Genomic DNA, 22,901 nt, shown 5'->3' with positions numbered 1-22,901 from the left:
TGTATGCTGTAACTTCATTATGTGTTATTGTGTGGAAATTTTACAAAACTTCTTTAATCAACTTAGTACATATTTACATACTGCAATGATTGAGTAACTACTATGAGCTAGGAATAGTCTAGGTGCCAAAATACAGCCACAAACAGGACCAGCAAAGTCCCTAGTGCTTGGAATTTAACAATGCAGTGGGAGAAATGGACTATAAATAGGTCAATACATAATTAATAAAAAATAATTTTTGGTAGCAATAAGTTTCATAAAGGAAATAAATTAGGGGATGTGATACTGAGCTGACTGAGTGTTCCTTTAAATTAGATATCAAAAGTTTTTTTTATAATAATAAAAAAAGTTATTTTTTTAAATAATATAAAGGCTAGCAAAAGGGCTGTCAGGCTATTTGCCAATGAGGAAAGCTAATGCTATATTGAAGGGACTTAGTTCTAGCTGTTTTAATGCTATTTTAAAATAGAGAAGGAGGGCCGCCTGGGTGGCTCAGTGGGTTAAGCCTCTGCCTTTGGCTCAGGTCATGACCCCAGGGTCCTGGGATTGAGCCCCTAATCGGGCTCTCTGCTCAGCGGGGAGCCTGCCCCCCCCAACCCCCAACTGCCTGCCTCTCTGCTTACTTGTGATCTCTGTCAAATAAATAAATAAGATCTTTAAAAATAAAATAGAGAAGGAAACAAAGAATGGTCATAGTTTAATTTTTTATAATTTATTTTTTATTCCATAACCTACTGAATTTGCCATTGAAAGCCTAGCGACAGTGTTTAGGGCCTTCTCTGTGGGAAGTAAAATGTGAGGACCTTGAGGAAGGACACGGAGGTCACCTCACAAGAGCACACTGATGGGGTGGGTCCCTATGCCCCCCCCTGGAAGTTTGTCACGTGACTTCCAGGATGACATCACTGCAGAAGATTGGAACTATGTGCTCAGTGTTATCCGTGACCAGCCTGTGAGGGCTAACAGGGGACCCAGACTTCGTCCCTTTAGAATTAGTGGCTGGGAGCTCACGCTTCATCTGGAAACCCAGGGCACAGTGAATAGATTCTGGTCTTACCATAGGGCCTATCTTCAGAAAAGAAAGCTAGTCTAGGGCCCTGGGATCAGCTTTCACGGACAGGTACAATCTCAGCAACAATTCCTTCCTGCTGCACTGGGATTTGTGCTGTTTCTCACTGAACCTTACAATGAACTTGGAAGTCCGTGGAACAGGGACAGGGTGATGCAGGTCTGCGGTCAGATGCTACAGAGTGCAATCTTCTCTTTCTCTTACCACTGAGAAAGTGACATCCCCCCTCCCCAGGGCTACCCTGCTCTGTCAGAAACACCCGGAGCTGGCCTGTATTTCACTGGTTTCCATGATGAGAAAAGCAAGCGCTCCTATAACCACCAAACAAACCCGTTCACGGAGATGCCGTAACCACCTGGTTTGGCCAGGCGGTCATCTGGGAGACAAGCCAGTGTGCAAGAATGCGGGGCAGAGGAGACAGTCGGGTTGCTAAGTGGCTACTGTGGTCAGGCCCTAAGATGGATTTCGGGCCAGAGCAGAACAAGACAAACATCACCCCTGCCCTCAAAGGCTTTACAACCTCGCCGGACAAACCAGGTGGTTCAAGTAATGAGGAACTGCGGCGGCCGGTGCTGCAATGGAAGAGAGTGCGCGGCAGGACCCAGGGGGAAACAGGAGCTCAGTCCCTGAGACCGAGAAGCCTCCCAGAGTAAAGAGTATTTAAAGCAAAGATCTGAAGGGTGCCTTGGGGTCCAGAAAAGGAAGGCAGGATTCCGGAAAAAGAAACAGCATCTCAAAGATCTAGGGATGAAAGGAGGGGAAAAAAATGAGAAAAAAAATCCAGTTTTGGGGGTAATGGTGTGAAAAAGAGGCGGTGGAGGGGAGGTGGGCAGGAGTGGGTCGCTGGGGCTGGGCTGTAGGCAGCCTGAAAAGAGAGGAGTCTAAGAGCGCCTGGGTGGCTTGGTTCAGTGTCTGACTCTTGATTTCAGCTCAGGTCATGATCTCAGGGTCTTGAGATGGAGTCCCAAGTCAGGATGCACACTGGGCGTGGAGCCCGTCTCCTCTCTCTCCACCCTGCCCCCTGCACGTGCTCTCTTTCTAAAATAAATAAATAAATAAATAAATAAATAAATATATATTTTTTTTTTTTTTAAATTTTAAGGCAGAGGTTAATGTAAGCACAAGATTCAGTTGCAGTTTTACAACGTCAGTTCTGAGGGCCTGGGTGGCTAAGAGAAAGGGACAGAGAAAGTGTGGGTGTAGGAAGTCACTTCGAAACCAGTCCAGGGGGAAGATGAGAGGATGTCTTGGGTTGAGGGAGAGGCGAAAGGGAAGAAGGAGACAGTGCAAAGGCAGGAGACAGATTGAGGAGACAGAACAGAGAGGGTTCCTGTCCTCCGTCCAGGTCACACGGCCTGGGCTTCCTTCATTCCACACAGGAATCCACGTGGGGAGAGGACTCAGATCCTGTGAAGTCTTCCCCAAGTCTCCCTGGGTTCTAAACCACAGTAAATTAGAGATAATCTGTGAAACGCTGTTCGCTGTTCGAAAGCAAAAATGTCCTCTTAGAGCTGAGGGGGGTTTCAGTTGTTTTTGGCTACGCTGGCTTTGTGTCCCAGACTTCCCTAAACCTAAGAATCCCCCGAGGGCTTGCAAACCCACAGATTCCATCTCACTACCCTGGGGAATCCCGTTCAGTGGGAATCTGTGTTTTCCCTAAGTGTTGGTCCCAGGTGATCTTGAGTTCAGACAAATGAGGGGGCTGCTGGTCCCGGGGAAAGCCTGCTGATGGTCTCTTGGTGATTTATATTGTGTGATTGATTGCACTCCTACAAAGTTCTAGAAAATGCAAACCAATCTATACTGACAGAAAGCAGATCAGTGATTGCCTGGGGATGGGGGGACGGTGGCAGGGGGAGAAGAGAGTGAGCATTACCCAGGGTAGAAAGAAACTTCTGTAGGTGATGGGTGTGGTTACCATCCTGACTGTGGTGATCACTTCGCAGGTGTTATGTATATATCAAAACTTAGAATACGTGATGTGTGCACTGCGTTGTATGTCATTTATACCTCATTAAAAATGTAAAGGTAACTTCCAATATGCAGTCTTAGAGTGTCTTAGATCAAATTTCAGAACACATTCATCAACAACATATTAGCAAGCAGGGGCAAAAACAGTCTTTTGATCGGTTTCATTAGTTTGATGAAGTCTCTGTTCTCTCTGTCCATTGAGGGGCTCCAAGAGCATCTGTCAGGAAAGTTCCCTGAAGGCAATATTCTAGAGCAGGATTAGCTAACCCTCTGGCTGGGGTCAAGAGAGATGGGCTTCTCTGAGGCTGCCGCTACACACAGGGTCATTTATAAATCACGGCTGGGGCTGTATTCTTGTGGGTATCGGGTATCTGGATTCTAACACTCTGTTCCTGGAAGGCCCAGAATGCCTTGCTCCTATTTCTAGCCAATTCACAAATCTCAGACAGGAATGAAAAGCATTAGTAACCAGTACTTGTTATGCCCGAGTTTTTGCAACCAAGAGACCACCAAGGAGCCAAGCACCGATGCAATCACATGAGGGTTTATTTGACAAGCTTAAGCCTGGGCCCAAGTATACCTGACACAGCGGAGTAGGGACTTGGACCCCAAGCCAGATTATAGTCAGAGTTTTTATTTTATTTTTTTAAAGATTTTATTTATTTATTTGACAGGCAGAGATTACAAGTAGGCTGAGAGGCAGGCAGAGAGAGAGAAGGAGGAAGCAGGCTCCCTGCTGAGCAGAAGCCCTATGCGGGGCTCAATCCTAGGACCCTGGGATCATGACCTGAGCCGAAGGCAGAGGCTTTAACCCACTGAGCCACCCAGGTGCCCCTATAGTCAGAGTTTTTAAAGGCAGAGTAGGGATGGACTCTGGGTGAGGATGAAGGGGGTGTTCAGAAGGGCTATCAGGGTAAAGAAGACTGTCAGGATATTGAAGTCCTGTTTACTATCAAGTTAAGGCCGTTTTTCCCTTTAGTAAGGCACTAGCATGAAGACAATTGGGAGTTTCCTGGTAGAATGGCACATTCTTGTTATCAAGCTTCCTTGTTAGTGAGATTTGGGTTTAGAAGAAATTTAACTTTATTTAAGGCTTGAGGAACTGAGTTATTTGCCTCTGGAAATTGTGCTATTGTTAGATAGCTTCTTTGTTTGTAGATCTTTGGGTCATTTGTAAACCAAGGGAGACTCCTGCTTTGCAGGATTGTGATCTCTGCAAGTTAACTATTTGTTTTCCTTTTAGGGCAGTTAGAGGTGGCTGAGGAATGTCACACGTACTGCCGAGGGGAGGGGAGCGGGTGGAGAGGGGGTGCAAGGTGCCAGCTTTTGCTTTGCCAAGATGGCTGTACTTATGTCAGGGCTAGACTCGAGGTGGGTACAGCTCTGTTTTTCTTGGCCTCCGCATACTGTGTTCATTATCAAAGTCACTGGTACTGATTGAAGACAAAGATGGCTGAAATTTGTAGATTCTGCTGAGGGAGTGAGACTTTTTTTTTTTTTTTAAGATTTTATTTATTTATTTGACACAGAGAGAGAGATCACAAGCAGGCAGAGAGAGGAAGAAGCAGGCTCCCCACTGAGCAGAGACCCCCGACTCAGGGCTCAATCCCAAGACCTGAGACCAGGACCTGAGCCGCTGAGCCATCCAGGTGCCCCAAGGAGCATGACTTTTTGACTCAGGCTCTGACATGTCATCTACTTACGCATTCAGTAACTCAAAAGGGGGAGCAATCAAAGGGTGCATCAAAGGATGAATGGATAAACAAAGCAAGGACATTCTGATACATAGTAGAACACAGAGGAACCTTGGTAATATTATCTAAGTGAAATAAGCCTCATAAATACTATATGATTTCACTTAGATGAAGTATCTCAAGGACCCAAATTCACAGAGACAGAAAGGGGGATGGTGGTCGCCAGGGGCTGGAAGCATGAGGAGTGGTGGCAGAATGGGGAGTTATTGGTCAATGGGTTGAGTTTCAGTTTACGAAGATACAAAACTTTGAGAGCTGGACATTGGTGATGGTAGCACAACAGCATGAATGTGCTAAATGCCAATGGGCTGTATACTTAAAAGTGGCTGAGATGGTAAATTCCATGTGATGTGTATTTTACAATAATTTAAGAAAAAAGTTTTTAATGACAAAGGTATTCCTTTGATTCCTATACCTGGTTATTATTCACTCTAGAATGTTTAAAATTATTTCAAATCAACACTTAACTTTGGTTTTAGAAATATTTTTTCATTTTAACCAATTATAAAGATAATACACCTCCACTGTAAGAACTATGGAAAATGAGAAAAATATCTTTAAGAATGATTTTTAGAAAAATGTAAAATCATGACTCTCACACAAGTATAAAATGAACACATGCCAAAGATTTTATTTAACTCGTTATCAACAAGGGAAGGAATATGATGTTAGGACCAGTTCAAAGAAGAATGCACATTTACAGGTATACAGCTGAGAAATTACAAATCAATGTCGAATTGGTCAGTATCCATTGGGCAATCATCATTTCCGTTCTACTGACACAAGCTCATTTGCATTTCTTTTTTTCTTTTTAAGATTTATTTATTTCTTTTAGAGAGAAAGGGAGGAGAATGTAAGGGGTAAGGGCAGAGGAGGAGAGAGAGAGAGAGACAGACAGACCCAAGCGGACACCCCGCCGAGCGCAGAGCCCCAGGTTGGGCTTGATCCCGCAACAGGACATCAGACCCCAGCGGGACTCGTGAGTCAGAGGTCCAACCCACTAAGCCACCCAGGCGCCCCCTCATCTGTATCTTTATGAACAAAAGTCACCGGCAGTACTATAGGCTTTCAACAACTGACAGAGGTATAAAGCAGCTCAAGGACGAGAAACGGACACAGGACCCTATATGGTTAGACACAACTGAAAAGTGTGCCGCACAGGACGCCCAGTAACACTCCTCCTTTTTTTTTGGCCTCTTCAAACTTTTCCATGGGAATAATAATAATAATAATAATTAGAATCCTCTGAAACCCTTCATCCCAGAAAAATACTACCTTTGATTCTTTTGAGCGGGACTGAAACTGCAGGGTGGGGCTTTTACTCAGCACGCTGAACACGGTTTCTTAGGCCACCGAAGCGCCGCATCCCGGGACGCGCCGCCGGACGGGGACCCTCGGCGCACACCTGCCCGACGCATCCCCGGCGCCGCCCGCTCGGCCGCGGGTGGCCGAAAGTCAACAGCCCAGAACTGCGAGCGGACGTCGGACCCGCCGGGAGCGGAGCGGGGAGAGGCGGGCCCCGCCGGGCGGACGGGCGGGGGCCGCAGCGACCGCGGCGAACCCGGGTCCGCGGCGCGGGAGGGCGGTGGCGCGGCCCCCGAGCCAGGTGCGGCCGTGCGGGCGGCGCCGCCCCCTCCCTCCTCCCCCCGCCCAGGGCCGGCCGGGCCGCGGGGCCTCGCGACGAGCAGGGGCGGGGCGACCTTTGCTCGGTCCCGGAGAGCCCGGCGGCGCGGCGGGGTGTGGACGCGGCCCGGAGCCCGCCGCGCGCGAGCTGCCCCCTCCGCCTTCGGCTCGCACCCCCCTCCCCTCCCACCCGGGCGGGCTGAGCCCCGCCGGCCGCCCCCGGGCGCCCGCACCTCGGGCCGCCGTCTCGGCCAGACGCGCCAGCGAACCGGTTTCGATTGGGGCCGGCGGCCTCGCGGGCGGCGGGAGCGGCGGGGACGCGCGGAGGGCCCGCGGAGGGAGCGGCCGAGAGGGGACGGTTCGGTCGACTCGGGCGCAGGCGGCAGGTGCGCGGCCGCCGGGATGCGGACGCCGGCGGTGATGACGCTGGGCATGGTGCTGGCGCCCTGCGGGCTGCTGCTCAACCTGACGGCCACGCTGGCGCCCGGCTGGCGGCTGGTGAAGGGCTTCCTCAACCAGCCGGTGGACGTGGAGCTGTACCAGGGCCTGTGGGACATGTGCCGCGAGCAGAGCAGCCGCGAGCGCCAGTGCGGCCAGCCGGACCCGAGGGGCTACTTCAACTCCGAGCCGGTGCGCGTGGCGCGGGCCCTCATGGTCACGTCGCTGGCCACCACGGCCCTGGGGCTGCTGCTGGCGTCGCTGGGCGTGCGCTGCTGGCAGGAGGAGCCGCGCTTCGCGCTGGCCGGCCTCTCGGGCGCGGTGCTCTTCGCCGCCGGCCTGCTCAGCCTCATCCCGGTCTCCTGGTACAACCACTTCTTGGCGGACCGCAGCGCCCTGCCCGCCGACGCCAGCCCGGTCACGCTGCACGTCAGCTACAGCCTGGTGCTGGGCTACCTGGGCAGCTGCCTGCTGCTGCTGGGCGGCTTCTCGCTGGCGCTCAGCTTCGCGCCCTGGTGCGAGGAGCGCTGCCGCCGCCGCCGCAAGGAGCCCGCGGGCGGCCCGCGCCGGCCCAGCATCAGCACGGTGCACGTCGACTGGCCCGAGCCCGCGCTGCCGCCCGCCATCAAGTACTACAGCGACGGCCAGCACCGGCCGCGGCCGGCCAACCCCGGCGCCGCCCGCCAGCCCAAGGCCGGCTTCCCCATGCCGCGGCCGCAGCCCGGCGCCTACACCAACCAGATAGACGTGCTCCGCGGGGAGGACGCCCGCTCCCCCCGCGACTCCTGGGGCAGCACCGGGTTCCTGCCACGCCTCGCTGCCCTGCGACTCCGACCTGTAGACGGCGCCCCCCTCCTCTCCCAGGCCTGCTCTCGGCCGGTGCTGCGGGGACGAAGGACTCGCCCCCACCATGTCCAGCCTTGAACTTGCCCGGTACCTTAAGGCTGGAAACACCTGACTCGGCGTCCGAAACCCCGGACAGGTTCCTGGAACTGGTTTGGAAGGTGATCTTCCTTTCTTGTGACTCAAGCGATTAGGTCAGCTTGGCTTTGCTTTTCTTTCTGTAAAATTTAGTTTTCCTCCCCATTGGGATGAGGATCTTCTTACGGAGTGACGGGATTTTCATACTTGAAGCTGAAGGAGATCTGGAAAGGGCGCCTTTGCATCGTGTTGACACAGGACCATGACAAAAAGCCAAAATCAGCAAAGAGAGGCTCAAAAGCCATGTTAACACCTTGAAACAGTATCCGGAAATGCCAGTGAACCTTACATCAATATAATTTTTTTTCCCCCGTTGTATAACTTATTCTCCTGCAGACTCTCAAGAGACCAATATACTGGCTATGTTTGATTGAAGCTCTTAAAATAAACTTGGAGCCATGCAAGCACCAGGGGCTCTTGTGGCTTTTATGGAATAACTTGATTAACTCTTATTTACATTTCTTCAGGTGTACATAGCATTTGTCTTTATTACTTATTTTTGGTGTGAAAGTTGAGGTCACTGCAGTTTCTCTCCTAGAAGCCAGGTGGGATTGAACGGGACTTACTGCTCCATTCCTGGGCTACCTCACACTGGACATAGGGGACCATAAATTACATACAGAATGGAACCTGTTTTAATCACAGTAGGTAAAGAACATGGGCATATATCTCTTATTTATAAATAAAAGCTGAACACAAGCATTTCAGTAGACACACAAAAGCTTTTTTGTCTCCAATACAAACTTGTGGAGTTTGCTCATCATTACTAACGATTTCCTGGCTGCTTGGGCACTGTTTCTGAAATCTAGCATTCAGATCTTTGCCCCTCTTGGCATAAGATTACTAAAAGGAGCCAACGGGCCCCACTTAAATCCCTGATCGCTTTATTTTCAAGTTGGTGCTGTTTTCTGAGCAAAGACACTTCTATTGTTTGAAAAAACTAGAAGCACCAGTTTCCAACATGAAGGGAGACTAGAAATCCTTTCCTCTTGTAAACAGTGGTGCCTAAAATCACAGGTAGGCAGCTCTGCATTCCACGAAAGGGACTAAATCTCAGACAGGACCCACTCTAATTTCAAGTAGTTGATTTTAAGGGCGCCTTTCACTGAGTTGAATTTCATCTTTAAAACCAGACCGGTGGGGGGAACCTGGGTGGCTCAGTTGGTTAAGCCTCTGTCTTCAGCTCTGGATCATGATCCCAGGGTCCTGGGATAGAGCCCCACATCAGGCTCTCTGCTAAGCGGGGAGCCTGCTCCCCCCCCCCCCCCCGCCTGCCTCTCTGCCTACTTGTGCTCTCTCTCTGTCAAAATAAACAAATTTTAAAAATCTTAAAAAAAAAAAAGCCGGTGGCAGCCCATTCAGTTGTAGGAACGTTCAGTTCAGCAAGCACTGATAACAGCGAGCTAAAGCAGAACGAAACAGCACATTCTACTCATTAGCAGTGGAAGGGATAGTACAGATACACTTATATTTTGCATCTTTTGGGGACCAAACCTTAAAGTGCAGGCTATCTCTTTCAAATGCAAATTCTCATTGAGTAGGTGGAGCAGAGGTCAGAAAGGGACTTTTCCTACCAGCTCCCAGGAGGAAGCCACACCTGGGATGCCTGCGGTCCCCCCACTTGGGGTTGCGAGGCTTTCCTGCGAGGGTGCTTCACCCAAAATTGCAACCCCAACTGGCGGCAGAGAATCAGACCTCTGAGAGCTCGCTGCTCCAGGGACAGAGCCGGAGGGAGAAGAGGCAAGCTGCTTTCTCAGGGAACACCTCCAAAGGCAGGCATGAGGGCTCTGGGAAGTCAGGACCCAGGCGGTTAAGAACAAAGATACAGAGTTCCTACCAAGTGCCGAATCTACTCATCTTGCCTGCATAATAATTCCAGATATTTCTCAGGGAGGCCTGCGTAAAAACAAAACTAGGGCTTTGTAGTTTTCACTTTTCCTCCCCGCCCAGCTATTCTGCAGCTTATATCCAGGACACACCCCCTCTGCTGATTGAGGATTTGTTGTCAGGAATGAGGGCTCTGTTTTGGCCCTAGCAACAGAAATGAAACCGAAACTCCCTTTTTAAAAAAAAAAAAATGCAAACTGCTTTTTGCTGTGAAAAAAGTCAAGACAGCATGGAAAGGCACTCCTGAGTCAGGCTGGGATCTGTTGTGGGCACACGGGTCATTCTGTGCCACAGCAGCACCCAGAGACAATGGCTCTGACACTCAAGACCCTGGACCAGGCAGGAGCCTCCGGAGCTGCTGCTGTGGGCGTGAACTTGGCCTAAACTGAAAACCCATGAGCCAGGCAACCTCCCCACAGGGAAGACACTGCTGGGGAACAGCACTGCCCCCTTACCTCATACCCACCCCCGCCACCCCCCTTGCGCCATCACGACCTGTTCTTCATGAACCTGATCACATACGAAGTATGTGTCCCCAATTAATGGGCGAAGTCTTCTCGAGATTACTCAGCTTGTGCCTGCCTGCAGGGACCGAGGAATGTGTGAACGTAGAGCAGACACTGTTCACAAGGCTCCTGCTCTGCCTGTTGGCCAGGCTGGCTCTGACCTAGCAGCATGCCTTCTGTGAGGAGGGGTGAAGATCTCAGCACAGAAGCTGTTCAACATTTGCAGATGCTGTAGGAGGCGCTGTCAAGATGCTTCTAGACCATGCATAGACCATCCAACCAGTAGGTGCGGGGGCACCTGTCGTTTCGTCGGCACATCTGTGGGCACCTTGGAAGACCACTCCAGGCTCTGCCTTTGGGGAACTTACACAATCTAGCAAAGCCTGAGAGACACGCACTAGGAAAATGAGGAGAAACAGACCAGCCACAAGGGCTTGAGGAGAGGGTGGTATTTTAGGGAAGGTGGTCAGGAAGGAGGTGATGCTTGAGCAGAGAACGGAAAGAAGAGAGAACCGTGATGGCGCAGTGGGCGTGGCACCAGTGTGTTTTGCTTCCATTTGGCTCTAGAACTGGCTGCTAAGGACAGGAAGAAGCTGGTGGTGTCTTTGAGGGAGGCTGGGAAAATCTTGCCCTCTGCCCTTTGTCAGGCTAAGAGCTTGAGGAGGGAATGAATACAGTCTGGTCTGGCACAAACTCAGTCAATCATGTCTTTAAAAGCCCTGGGATCTTCCTTAGGTGTTATCCTTTCTCGGCTTCAACTCCATTCATGGCTTGGCCAGGGCCTATGTTATCACCAGCCCCCCACACACCCTAAATGGCAACTTTCCCACAACAGCTTCGAGGCGTCCTGTTGGACATATCACTCACATGTTCAAGCATGTCTTTTTCTTGATGTACTTTCCTGTTTTACCTCTAAATTGAAAGTAAGGGTATGATGGTTTCTATGTATATTTGTAGTCCCAGAACTGGTGTTAACACTTGTTTGGGAACTGTTAGAAATTTAATAAGTTACCTCTAAAATCTGTTTCTGTACCCTAAGTGCCTCTTTGCCTTATACACAACTTGTCTTGTACAGTCATTTGTGACCCGAGGCCACAGGCCCACAGGGTGTGGAGGGGCACGGACGCTGGCGGGGAATGGGTCACGGGACCAACTTTGCGAACTGGGTTACCATCGGCTTGCAAGGACCAGGCCAACACAACCGGTGCCTCCTCTGGTCCCAACATGTCATGGATGAGATTTTCTCAATGTGAGGGGAACAAAATAAGGGACAACATCACAACTTCAAATACAAACTTGTGTGAGGGGCCAGGGAGGGGAAAAAACCACAAACGTGTGTGCAATTCTCATCCAACCTTCCCCGTGACCCCCGCGTACATTCCCCTGTCTCTTCACTGCCCGCAGTTCAATGGCCCCTCCAGCAAATCTCCCTTACGGAGGACCGAACACTGGAAAACAAGGGCCTTTGTCGAAATCAAGGAAAACACGAGACGAGGCGTGGGGGACACAATGCTGACCAGAGGGCTTGCTTCTCCAGGGTTCCCATGTGGGGAGCAGGGCTTGAAACAAACAGTCAAGACAACTGGACCACCCTCCCTCAGGTCCCGCGGGGCTGTGGAGCACGTCCTCCCCCCCCCTCCCACACAGGCAGGTGGGCGGAGCCGTGCTCACAAACCAGCCCGAGGTCCGCACAGCCTTTCCAAATGCGCTGTCTTGAGAGTGAAGCTTAAGAATTGGGTGAGGCTGAGAGGAGAGAAGTAAATGTGAACGGTGAAGGCCGAGGAAGCAGACTGATCTGTACATCTGGTAAGTGATGGCGACCAACTCCATGTTCTAGTTCCTGGTTTCTCTGGATTTCAAAAGCCTTCCAGCGGTTAAAAGAGTAGGAACCCGCTGCATCGCTTCCAACATCAATGATCTCTCCCCCATTGGTTTCCTAAAACAAGTAAGTAGCAAGAGTTTAACTGAATTGCTAGCTAGAGACCTAAAAGGTCAAGTTTTCCACAGGGCTCTCTGAACCTATCGCATGAAACTATGAGCTTTTCTAAAGCTCCTTGTCCCTCTCCAGAAGGAAACCCAAAGCTACCACCAGGTTACAGATGTTGAGTTTCTACAAAGAAATTTAAATTTGGGGGCACCTGGGTGTCTCAGTGGGTTAAGCCTCTGCCTTCAGCTCAAGTCATGGTCCCAGGGTCCTGGGATCAAGCCCTGCATCAGGCTCTCTGCTCAGCGGGGAGCCTGCTTCCTCCTCTCTCTCTCTGCCTGCCTCTCTGCCTACTTGTGATCTCTGTCAAATAAATGAAATCTTAAAAAAAAAAAAAAAAGGAAATTTAAATTTCACATCTGCTATGGAGTTTACTACTTCATCTATTTAGGTGGAGAGAAATTAAGAAATTAACACCTAATACTGAGATCATCACAAAAGAAGTTCTTACAGTTAATATGCCTTTGCTCCAAACAGCTAAGTTTAGGTAACTGACATATGAAAGCCAGTGTCGGGCATAGCAGTGGTTAGGGATTGTTAATCCTATGAATGGGTACTTAACATTTATACTTAGTCTGTCAGTGACAAGGAGTTCAGAGGTGTCCTGTAAATTCTTGAATTGGGGATGCATAACGATGCATTAAACTGCATTCAAGCGGGATAATACTTAGGCACAGTTCATAGGAGACCAGATAGGAGGAGACATGACTAAGCCCGGGCAGGAGGTAGAGGTAAGGGATACCTGCGTGACACACACACTGGGCTGCTGTCAGCCACCCTTTCACCTGGAAAAGGAAATGGTGGAGCGGTTGGGGTCTAGACAGGAGGCGGAGCTTGTGGAATAGAAGGCGGGGCCTGTGGAGTTGAAGGCACAGCCTGCGGAAGTCCAAGGTCAAGGGAGCTGGCTAGAACTCTAGTCTTGGAAGTCTGCTGGACACTTAGGGTCTGCAGGAGGTGAGGGTGACAGCTAAAGTGTGTCCAGACAAAGTGATAATGCCGCTGCATGTCATTCATGCACGTTTTCCAGCGTTTTTTACTCACTTTTCCACAGATGGAGGCAGAGCCTTGCCAAGGGCCAACTTGGCAGGGAGACGGTTCTTGGAAGCGGTGGCAAGAGAAACCGAAGAATCACTCTGTGGCGAGGGGTCTCGTGCGCTTCAGTGCGGAAATGGTTTCTCTCAAATACAGCTAAGCACCCCCAGGAAACTGAATGCTGCTGCGGGTGTCTCCCAGCCTCAGGAAGGGTGGAACCCCCAGCTTTTGTTTTTCCTGTCAAGTTGATCTGTACTTGGAAATTTTTATACTTGACTGCAAAGCACAGTCAATTTTATATTCCATACCCACAGCTATAAGCTTAGGACCGCTCTTACGCCTTGAAGCCTACACAAACGCATGCTACAAGAAACGAACTTTATAAATAGCCTAGACAAACAGCCAAGCAAGGAAAGACTTCCAAGACAAGTCATGACTATCATTTGGACTTGGGTTCTCAGCCTCTGGTACTACGCACTAAGCAGTGCACATATTTTTATATCTTCATGTGATGATTCATTGGCTGATGTAGGTTCTCTTGTTATCATTGGAGAAACAGTTTCATGATTAAGTGATCAGCCCAAGGTTGCTACTGAATGTTGACAATGCTCCTGTTATCCATCTCCCGTCACAGATTCAGTGCCCGTGATTCCTTACATAAGAGTGTAAAGGAAGATACCATCTGGAGGGCCAAAGGGAGTCCGGGATCTAAGTAGCATCTGTGAGTTTCCCAGCAGGCTAGAGCTCATCAAGATGAGTCCCAGTCCACACCAGTAACGCTATGTTGAGGCCCCCAGTGTCTACCTACTTTACTTCAAGCCTTAGACAAATCACTGTCTGAGTTTCTACATCAGTAGAGTAAATCCACCTGCACAGCTGATCCTGGAACAGACAGGGGTTGGGACACCCACCCACTGCGGTAGAAAATCCACACACGCCTTGACTCCCCCAAAACTTAACAGCCTACTGTTGATGAGAAGCCTTACCCATAACAGTCACTTAACACATATTTTGTATATTATATGTATTATATGCTGTATTCTGACAATAAAGCTAGAGAAAAGAAAATATTACTAAGAAAATCATGAGAAAATGCATTCACAGTATACGTACTGATGGAAACCACCTGCACGTAAGTGGGCCGGTGCAGTTCAAACCTGTGTTGCTCAAGGGTCCACTGTACTTAGTTTTAGAATCAAATGAGAGCATTAAACAACATCTTCTATAAATTTTCAACAAAAGCGCGTACTAACTTTGTAGTAAAACATCTGAGAGGGACTGATAAAGAACTAATACTTGAACACTTGCTACACTGCAGAAACTTGACCTTTACCTGGGAGGTAAAGATTTAAGAGATCCTTCCCTTCTGTAAGCTGAAAAAGCCATTAAGTACCCATCAAAGTTAGTGACGGGACTAGGATTCAAATCCAGAACCTCTGACCAGCACTGGGCCACTCCCGCTGGGGATCAGACAGTCTCTGCAGACGAGCCCTCACCTAAACCACATGGAGCTTGTGCAGAAATCCGACCTGGCCTGTGACTCTGCAGTCCCCCAACCTCCGCCAACAAAACCAATCCTCCAATTTAAAAAGCAGTTATGTTAATAAGTTACCATCTTCGCACCTAGTTACAGTTCGTTACTTATAGACGTTAAAACAGTACACAGTGCAGTGTCTAAACAATTTTTACGGAGATGTTTCAGCTCCTTTTTCAGCAGGTTAGTCACTTTGTAAAGTTAACAGTTCCTGTAGGAAAAGAGACCTGAAGTTAGAGAATATACACTATGATAGTTTTTTCTTGGTTTGTTTTGTTTTTAAAGATTTTATTTTTAAGTAATCTCTACACCCAACTTGAGGCTCAAACTCACAAACTCTAGATCAAAGTCCCATGCTCCACTGACTGAGCCAGCCAGGTGACCCTTAATATATATACACATATGTATTTATTTTTTAAATTTTTATTTATTGTTTTTTTTTTTTTCTTTAAAGTAAGCTCTATGCCCAATGTGGGCCTTGAACTTATGACTCCGAGATCAGGAGTTGCACGCTTCACTGACTGATGTAGGCACCCATGAATACACACTACGTTAAAACAAAGCAAAACACAGAGGTGGCTGAGTGACTGAGAGATCGCAGAGGGACATAATTTTAGGAGTAACTCCAACTAGCACTCATAACATCCCACCCCACCATAGGACTGAGCCCCTGGTGGAAGTTCACCTAAAGCTGAATGTCTTGATTACTATTTCATGCACATTTCACTTTGGTCTGAACTAGAGACTGAACAGAGACTACAGATAAACAAGTTACTGAACACTCGTTGGAGACACATAATAGCATCATTCACAAACCACGAAAAGCGCTGGAAGTTAACACTGCCTACTCTCACCCAGCTCGGACTTTTCAGGAGGGGCATTCTTCAGCTGTATCTCACAATCTGTTCTCCGCAAAGACACTTCCCAGGCATACCTGCTCATCGTAGGCCTCGTTGACAAAAGTCTCACTGTTCATTAGATTCTCCTCTTCTTGGGCATTGTCTTTATGGCGTGTCGAATTTCTTGATGCTGCTGCACTATTTCTAAGAATCAAAAAAAAAAACAGAGTCAAAAGAGTGGTTCCTTGAGGTTGAAGCTGGGATGAGTCAATAGCTGGAAAGGGCTGGCTCATCCCCTATCAAAGGCTATCGTTATGGGGACTATGTTGTTTTGTCTTTAGAACCAATCAAATGACCCAGAATGGGTGATACTTGAGTCAATTATGATTTGTTAATAGGCATTCACTTAACTTCCAAAAGAATACAGCTTCTCAATTGGGGGACTCTACTAATTGGGGTCAAGCAGAACAGAATCCAAGGACAAGTTAGTGGTTAGTGGATATTGGAGGCAGGTACGCTAAGAAAGCAGATTCATGTGGTTAAAAAGACCTGTGGTGACCATCAAAACCCCATGGGTAGCATTTCAGTCAGTCTTAACATTAGTAATCTGTTAACCAGGGTTCCCTTGGGCAAAGATACACCATTTCTCTCTCCTGGCCTTTTCTTTAGTCTGTGAGTGCTGGACAGAGACATAACTTCCTTATCTCTGTATTTCTTGATAGATAGGCTGCTTAATGTCCCTTCCCAGCATATAAGTGGACCCTAACAAGCACATGTGACCTAATCAGTGTCTTCAGTCTGTGGTATTTGTTATAGCAGCCCCAGCAAACTAACCCATCCCTGCTTTTTTTTTTTTTTTTTTAAGTGAACCAACTGGGAGCCATGTTGAAATCTGAATTCCTGACTCATTCAGTATGTCTGGGTTTTCTTCTTCTTCTTCTTTTTTAAGATTTTATTTATTTATCTGATAGACAGAGATCACAAGTAGGCAGAGAAGCACGCAGAGAGAGAGAGAGGAAGGGAAGCAGACTCCCATCTGAGTAGAGAGCGCGATGCGGGGCTCGATCCCAGGACCCTGGGATCATGACCTCAGCTGAAGGCAGAGGCTTTAACCCGCTGAGCCACCCAGGTGCCCCCATCCCTGCCTTTTTTCTCCAGCCATTGGCATGAACTCGGCCTTGTTGGCAAAGAACCTCATCACTTCATCCCTGAGATTGTGCCTCTGGGGCTGAGGCAGATTCTAGCTGCATGAATGCCTCCCCCCCCTTACAATATCATTTGCCTCAGGTCCCAAAGAGGTGACCTCTGTTGTCTCTCCAGGTCATCTAACAAGTGAGGGCTGCCTCATCCCCCGAGATCCTTCCTCAGAAGATAAATTCTTAGGGAAGGAGCCATACCTCTAACCCCATGAGTCCTATAAGCCTTCTTTGGAATGAACTCTCCCATGAGGACATTTGAGAGCTGCTCACCTTTTGAATTTGTGTTCTCTTCTGAGACAGACAAGTGCTCCCAGAGCAACTAGTGCAACTGCTAAGACAATGGTTAAGCTGAGGGTGATGTAGCCAGGGGCAGGTCCACGTGCTGGCTCTTCACAGAACTCTCCGCCATATTCCACCGGACAGCGGCACTTTCTCAGCGGGCCTACCATTGTACAGATTCCCCTTCCGCTACAGAAATCTGTGCTACAGGGCAAATGTTTTGCTCTCTGTAAGTTCTTGGGCTGGACAAGTTCGCCTTTTTCCTTGGTTTCTGAGTTCTTGCTTTCTCTAGCAGAAACTGGAGGGATTAGTGTTTTTCTGACAGGGTAATTCATCCCCTCTGGACCCGGATATCTAGCCTTGGTGGACTTGGGAGCTTGGAAAGGTAGGGAAGCTTCTGGAGTCAACCTTTTTCCAGCCTCTGCATTTTTAGATGTTGGTGTTGAATGGGTTTTATCTGGATACGTACCTACAAAAACAGGTGTGAGTGTGGGTATATACACATATTTGTCAGAAAGGATTTCAGAAGAAGAATTCTAGAACACTTAACCAGATAAGTTTGAATCTGTGAAGTCATCAAATCATTACCATTACCTTTTGGCCAACCAAAAAACAATTAAAAACATATAAAAAACTGCATATCCTAAGGCACTTAAACTGTTTAGTTCCAGGACCAGTATATCATACCAATCTATTTTTAAAGGATGGTATGCCCAGTTTTAGTCAAGGCAGATTTCCGCAATTACAAAAAGGTTTTATTCTATAAAGAATAGTATGGTAGATCTAAGTGGTAAATATCTAGAAAGATTTTTAAGATATATGTTTATCTGTAAATACAATTTTTTTTTTTTTTGGTCCAAGTGAACTGTTGGTTTTGCAAGATCTGCAAGCTGCAAAACTTGGACCAGATTTGGTGGCAGTAGTGAGCAGGAGGGAGTAGGCAACAGGGTATTTCTAACACCAATCTGAAAGTCAGGTTTGCCTGTAAGGCATTTCACCTTATCCTCCATCATTGTTGGCACAAACATCGTTCCGTGTACAAATCAGCATGAGGTACTTGTTGAGGAGTGGAGCCAATTCCTGGTCGTCAGGTTGAGAGCAAGTGAAGGAACGTTAGGCTTCTGGTATAGTTCACAAACCAGATGGGGAAGACAATCCATTTCTTGCTCACTGACCTGCCTCCTAGAGTCGCTGTAACGTGAGGTTTTTGAGAAAACCGCCCTCATTCGTGAGACCATAGAATCAACTCTGGGAATCAAAATCTATTAACTTTTCTATTTAAGATTGAAATTGCAAGGTCAGTAAGAACTCTTCACTCTAAGATTCCTTTTCCAGTTTGTTCTCATACTAGCTAGGACAAGTTTCAGTGCTGAGCCCACTGTTGCTTCAGCTCTACAGCTGCCATGACTTGGCTACCACTGGAGTGCTGTAGAATTTGAGCATAGCAGCCACCACAGAATTAGCTACCATAGTTGCTCAGCCCACTGGACATGACAACACCTTTCCATGAAGGCCGTATTTGGCAGTAAGATTTCTGTAACAACCATCTACTAGCTAGAGTTTAAGAAGTAACCTGACAATGGTATGTACTCACATGGTAGCTTTAGTCACACACTCTTGTATTCCGTAACACTTTGAGGCAGAAAGTGCTACTTCCACATTAAAAGGGAGTACCCGAACTAAGGTTAAATCATTTACCTCACCTCCTCCTGGACCAGCTCGCAATGTGATCCATTTAAATGGACAGAATCAGATGTAGTTAAATAGTGTTCTTTCAGACAGCATACAAACTGTTGAGCCCTATGGAGCCCATCACCCATACTAAAACTTTCCAGAAGGCGTCCAACTGCCCATAGTTAGAAGTTTTACATTGTTCAGTTTAAAAGCGCCAGTGATAAAAGGCAGTGATTGAGAAGATAAAACCTTCAGGGATACTATAGAATTAGATATTAAGAATTAGGTTGAGATATTAAGGATTATTTTATTAAATATCCAAAGTATGTCACATATGGTGATGAACAGTGGGGTCCTAGATAGGAATTACTCACAGCGCATCTCATCAGATCCATCCAGACAGTCAGCACGACCATCACAAACTTGCTCCGGGGAAATGCACTCCTGACCATCCTCACAGGCCTGGGACAGCTCAGAGCACGGGACAGCTTCAACACATTTGCTTTCGTTAGCCAAGAAGTACCCACTGGGGCATTTACAAGTCGCTCCTTCAGGGTTTGGTAGACACATATGGCTGCACCCTCCGTTGTCTTTGGAGCAGCTGTTACTACCTGTGGACCCCCCCCCCCATAAACCACTTTGATTTAGATGGTTTCATAAGGGTCTTCTGCCAACATTCTACAAATACACTATCAGATGTTATAGGACCCAGATGTTTTTTCCAGAGTGGACAGCTTTTCAGTTTAACTCTGCTTGGCCAACCAGGTGCCAAGTGATCAGTGATTCTTCACCATGAATCACACTGGAGAATTCTAAGAAGGTTCTCTCTGCAAAGCCAAGACTTCAGAAGTTTAAGCTTGACTAACATTAGTTTATAGAGTTTAGCTTTCCAGAACAAAGCAATGGAGTAGCGTTCGCTTAAGACCAATGTAGTCAACATCCCTGGTAGTGGTAGGTGTGGTAAACCATTTGAGCTCACATTGTTGGTGTTCCTCTCGCCTAGGAAAAGACTGTATCTATGACTAATTTAACTAAGCCCTTCATCGCTCCACTCAAACACTGGAGAAAATCAACTGAGCACCCCCAAGTTGGACTTTCAAGGATGAGTCAACATCACAAGCAGATACACATGACAATAAGTAGAACAAAGATGAGTTCTAGTGCAGAGTTAAAGATAATTTCAATTATACCACAGTTGTAATTCCACCTACAAGAGAACATAAAATCATACTAAACCAGAGCCCAATATATATACTACTATTTTGTCTCCTAGAAAAGTAACGGGACTAGTTTTATACCAGAACTATACTATATATAACTGCATGAAGACAAGAGAGCTATGCAGATCTATGAGAACTTGCCAGAGAAGTAACTTAGTGGGAAACACAAAGCCATTTCAAGGAGATACTGCAGGGCAGAGGATCCCCTTCAAAGGGAAATTCAACAGGCTTCTGTGTTCTCATTGCTGCAAAGTTGCTTACCCTGTTGACTAAGTTTACTGTAAACTTTTAAATCCACAATCTTCTGGTCTATTTGGAACCACTGGTCTTCTGAAAGCTCTGCCTTGCCGTACCAAACTTTAGTGATTTGTGCTGAAACAAAAGCCAGTGAACAATCATTAAGAAAGGCAAATTTTAAATTCTTGCGAGAGAAGCAAATTTTAATTTTAAGACAACTTCTTGTGCAAAGATAATTGCTCACTGTGAAAACCGTCACCCATCTGCATAAACTCTAGTTGAATAACAAGAGTTTTACAGAAGAGACATGTGTTTTTCTAAATTTTTTTTTTTCTGGAAAGAAATTTCAAGACAGATAAAAATAGTTCTATGCTTTCCTCCAGAATAAACTCAAGTGTAAGTTATGTTGAGCATTCATATACGTCCAGAAATACAAAGATAGATAATTAGGATATGAGACACTTAAATGTAGTCCATGCAAATGATGGGTAATGATTTTAAACATTGTTCTAGAACATATCTGAAAATGGCTTTCTGCAATAAGTGTCACCAGTGGATCTCAAAGGAAATCCTTTGAGATCAAGAGAGCAAAGGTCTCATCACATAGCTAATAAATTAGCACCTCTGGAGGGAAAGATCTACCCAACCTGTTTTTGCGATTGTAACATGACCAGCCCAACTGGTTAATGGACCAGCATTTGGAAACACTAAAGAGATAGATTTTAAATAGAGTTTTCCAGTTTAACCAAATCTAGACTCTAGCCAGAAACAACATACTAGAACACTGTTGTTTAGGAAAAACTGCTTTAAATACCAGTAATACCCTGCAAGGACAGAATATTCTGTAGTTCACCTCGTGCTTTCCTGCGTATGAGTCAAGTGAGACACGTACTCATTTTATAGGCAAGGTATTCTAGCTACTAACTGACTGAGCAGTCATCTGATTCCAATTCCTGGCCCAGTTCTCTCTGTACTATATCAGAAGGCCCTCAAAAGTGAAGAGCCTCAGATCAAAGCCAGCAATGTCAGGCAGAACAGAATTAAGCATCTTCACATATAAAGAATGACCGAGTAAGTCAAAGCTTCCCCAAGTCATAGAATCCCTGTTACACATACATGTTCAATTAGGGAAGTTGCTAAATTAATCCTTCCAGAAGAAAGACTTTGCCAAAGATCAGTGCGAGACATTGGCAGATTTGCTTTAGAGACCCAGGAATAGATTCAGATCACAAAGACAATCAGACATTGAATAAGACATACCATCATCAGTTGTCACCCAGAACATCACGCCTTGGCCAATGGTAAAGAGGGTGAGGCCCTCAATGCCTCTGCGGTCTACTCTGTACCCAGAGCCATCTTGTTGAATACTCTCTATGAGGCCTCGCCCTGCAGAGAAAGACTCGGTTAATCTCACGTAGCCCGCCCAGCTCCACTCCATCCTGCAGCTCTTTGCGTCTTGTCTTGCCTCCCACCAGGAGGGCACTGTCCACCCTGCATTTTCTGAAGGACAGTTCTTCAATTACTCTACTCTAACAGTGATACACCAAAGATTGGCTCACGCACATTGGTTAAGTTCTCGATTTTATGCCTTCACAAAGGGACAACCGCGTGACTCTGTGGGCTTACGTCCTACTCAGAATGGGTTTGTCTGGAGGATGGTGCAGAATATGTAAACTCAGGCCTAAAACTGTTTGGAGTCATGGCTGAAGAGCAGAAAGCAGAACATCACTCTTTCTCTCTGGCTGAAGTCCTTCAGGCAGGGTGTTAGGGTGTGTTATAATTGCTTACCAGTATCAGCCCAGTAAACTCGGGTTCCCGAATCCAAGAAGGTCAGGCCCGCAGGGACCTGGGATTTCTGCCACAGCACCTTCCTCTTGCGGCCGTCCATGGAGGCACATTCAATGCTGGACCCGCGCCTGCCGTCGTCCTGGGCACCCAGGTCCACAAAGCACATGACTGCAGAGGGCGGGTGGAGCACAACCGAGGCTGGCTGGTAGAGATTTTCACGGACCAGCACAGTGGGATACTGGCCTTTTGAGGAAGCCACGTTGATGTGAGGATTCTCACTGTCAATCCAATATATGTTTCCACTCAACCAGTCCACAGCAAGGTCAGTCACTGTTCCCTCCACAGTTAGGATTTTCCTCCAAGAGAGTTTTCCAGATTCTTTGAGCCTCAGTAGCCTGATATCACCATTATCCAACTCTGAAAGGTAGAGAGCCTTTTCCTGGACTATGTAATCCAGGGATGCAAGCTGGTTCGCATTGGTAAAGGGAAGTATCCTATGTTCTGGTAAAGCTGGTTGTCCTAGTAAAGCTTCTAGATTTTTCAGATAAATCTATGGGAAAAAAATTAGGGTGGATGGTACCAGCTGAATCTAGTGTAATTCTCCGTCTTGATTTGCAATAATGTCACAATATTGAGAATCTAGGGAAATCTGAACTTATCATCTAAAAACAGATAGTCATTATTTCTCTCCCTTCCTGGAGCTTTAAGCATTTAAATGTCCTTGAATCCACGTGCTTCAAAAAGCGACCCTTTTGTTAAATGTCCTCCCCTTTATTTGGTAAATGTTTGAGCTATAATTGACATACAACATTTGTCTAAGTTTACCAGGTTTGTCTAGTTTACTAAGTTTTTCTAAGGTGTACAATGTGTTGCTTGGATACATTTG

The 22,901-nt window shown here is 47.2% G+C and overlaps 2 protein-coding genes across 2 annotated transcripts in view; one reads left to right on the top strand and one right to left on the bottom strand.

Moving 5' to 3' along the window:
* Positions 1-6,473: 6,473 nt before the first annotated feature.
* On the top strand, positions 6,474-8,243 carry CLDN23 (claudin 23). The gene has a single exon (XM_004757819.2). It carries the CDS (start codon positions 6,820-6,822, stop codon positions 7,777-7,779), a length of 960 nt encoding a protein of 319 aa, XP_004757876.2. The 5' UTR covers positions 6,474-6,819; the 3' UTR covers positions 7,780-8,243.
* Positions 8,244-11,512: 3,269 nt separating this feature from the next.
* LOC101691783 (prolow-density lipoprotein receptor-related protein 1) overlaps positions 11,513-22,901 on the bottom strand; it is a 43,183-nt gene continuing 31,794 nt past the window's right edge. The window contains exons 27-34 of the mRNA XM_045069447.1: positions 22,016-22,565; positions 21,488-21,613; positions 20,252-20,362; positions 19,145-19,381; positions 17,088-17,565; positions 15,714-15,822; positions 13,255-14,990; positions 11,513-12,165 (exon numbers count right to left, since the gene is read on the bottom strand). Coding sequence (XP_044925382.1) covers positions 14,964-14,990; positions 15,714-15,822; positions 17,088-17,565; positions 19,145-19,381; positions 20,252-20,362; positions 21,488-21,613; positions 22,016-22,565 — 1,638 coding nt within the window. The 3' untranslated portion in view covers positions 11,513-12,165; positions 13,255-14,963. The remainder of the gene's footprint in view (positions 12,166-13,254; positions 14,991-15,713; positions 15,823-17,087; positions 17,566-19,144; positions 19,382-20,251; positions 20,363-21,487; positions 21,614-22,015; positions 22,566-22,901) is intronic.

The sequence above is a fragment of the Mustela putorius genome, unplaced genomic scaffold (assembly GCF_011764305.1).
Source record: "Mustela putorius furo isolate JIRA1106 unplaced genomic scaffold, ASM1176430v1.1 tig00003932_pilon_pilon_pilon:0A:0A, whole genome shotgun sequence".
NCBI classification, from domain to species: Eukaryota; Metazoa; Chordata; class Mammalia; order Carnivora; family Mustelidae; genus Mustela; species Mustela putorius.
Note: the sequence above shows the minus strand (reverse complement) of the source record. Positions and strands in the feature narration are given on the sequence as shown.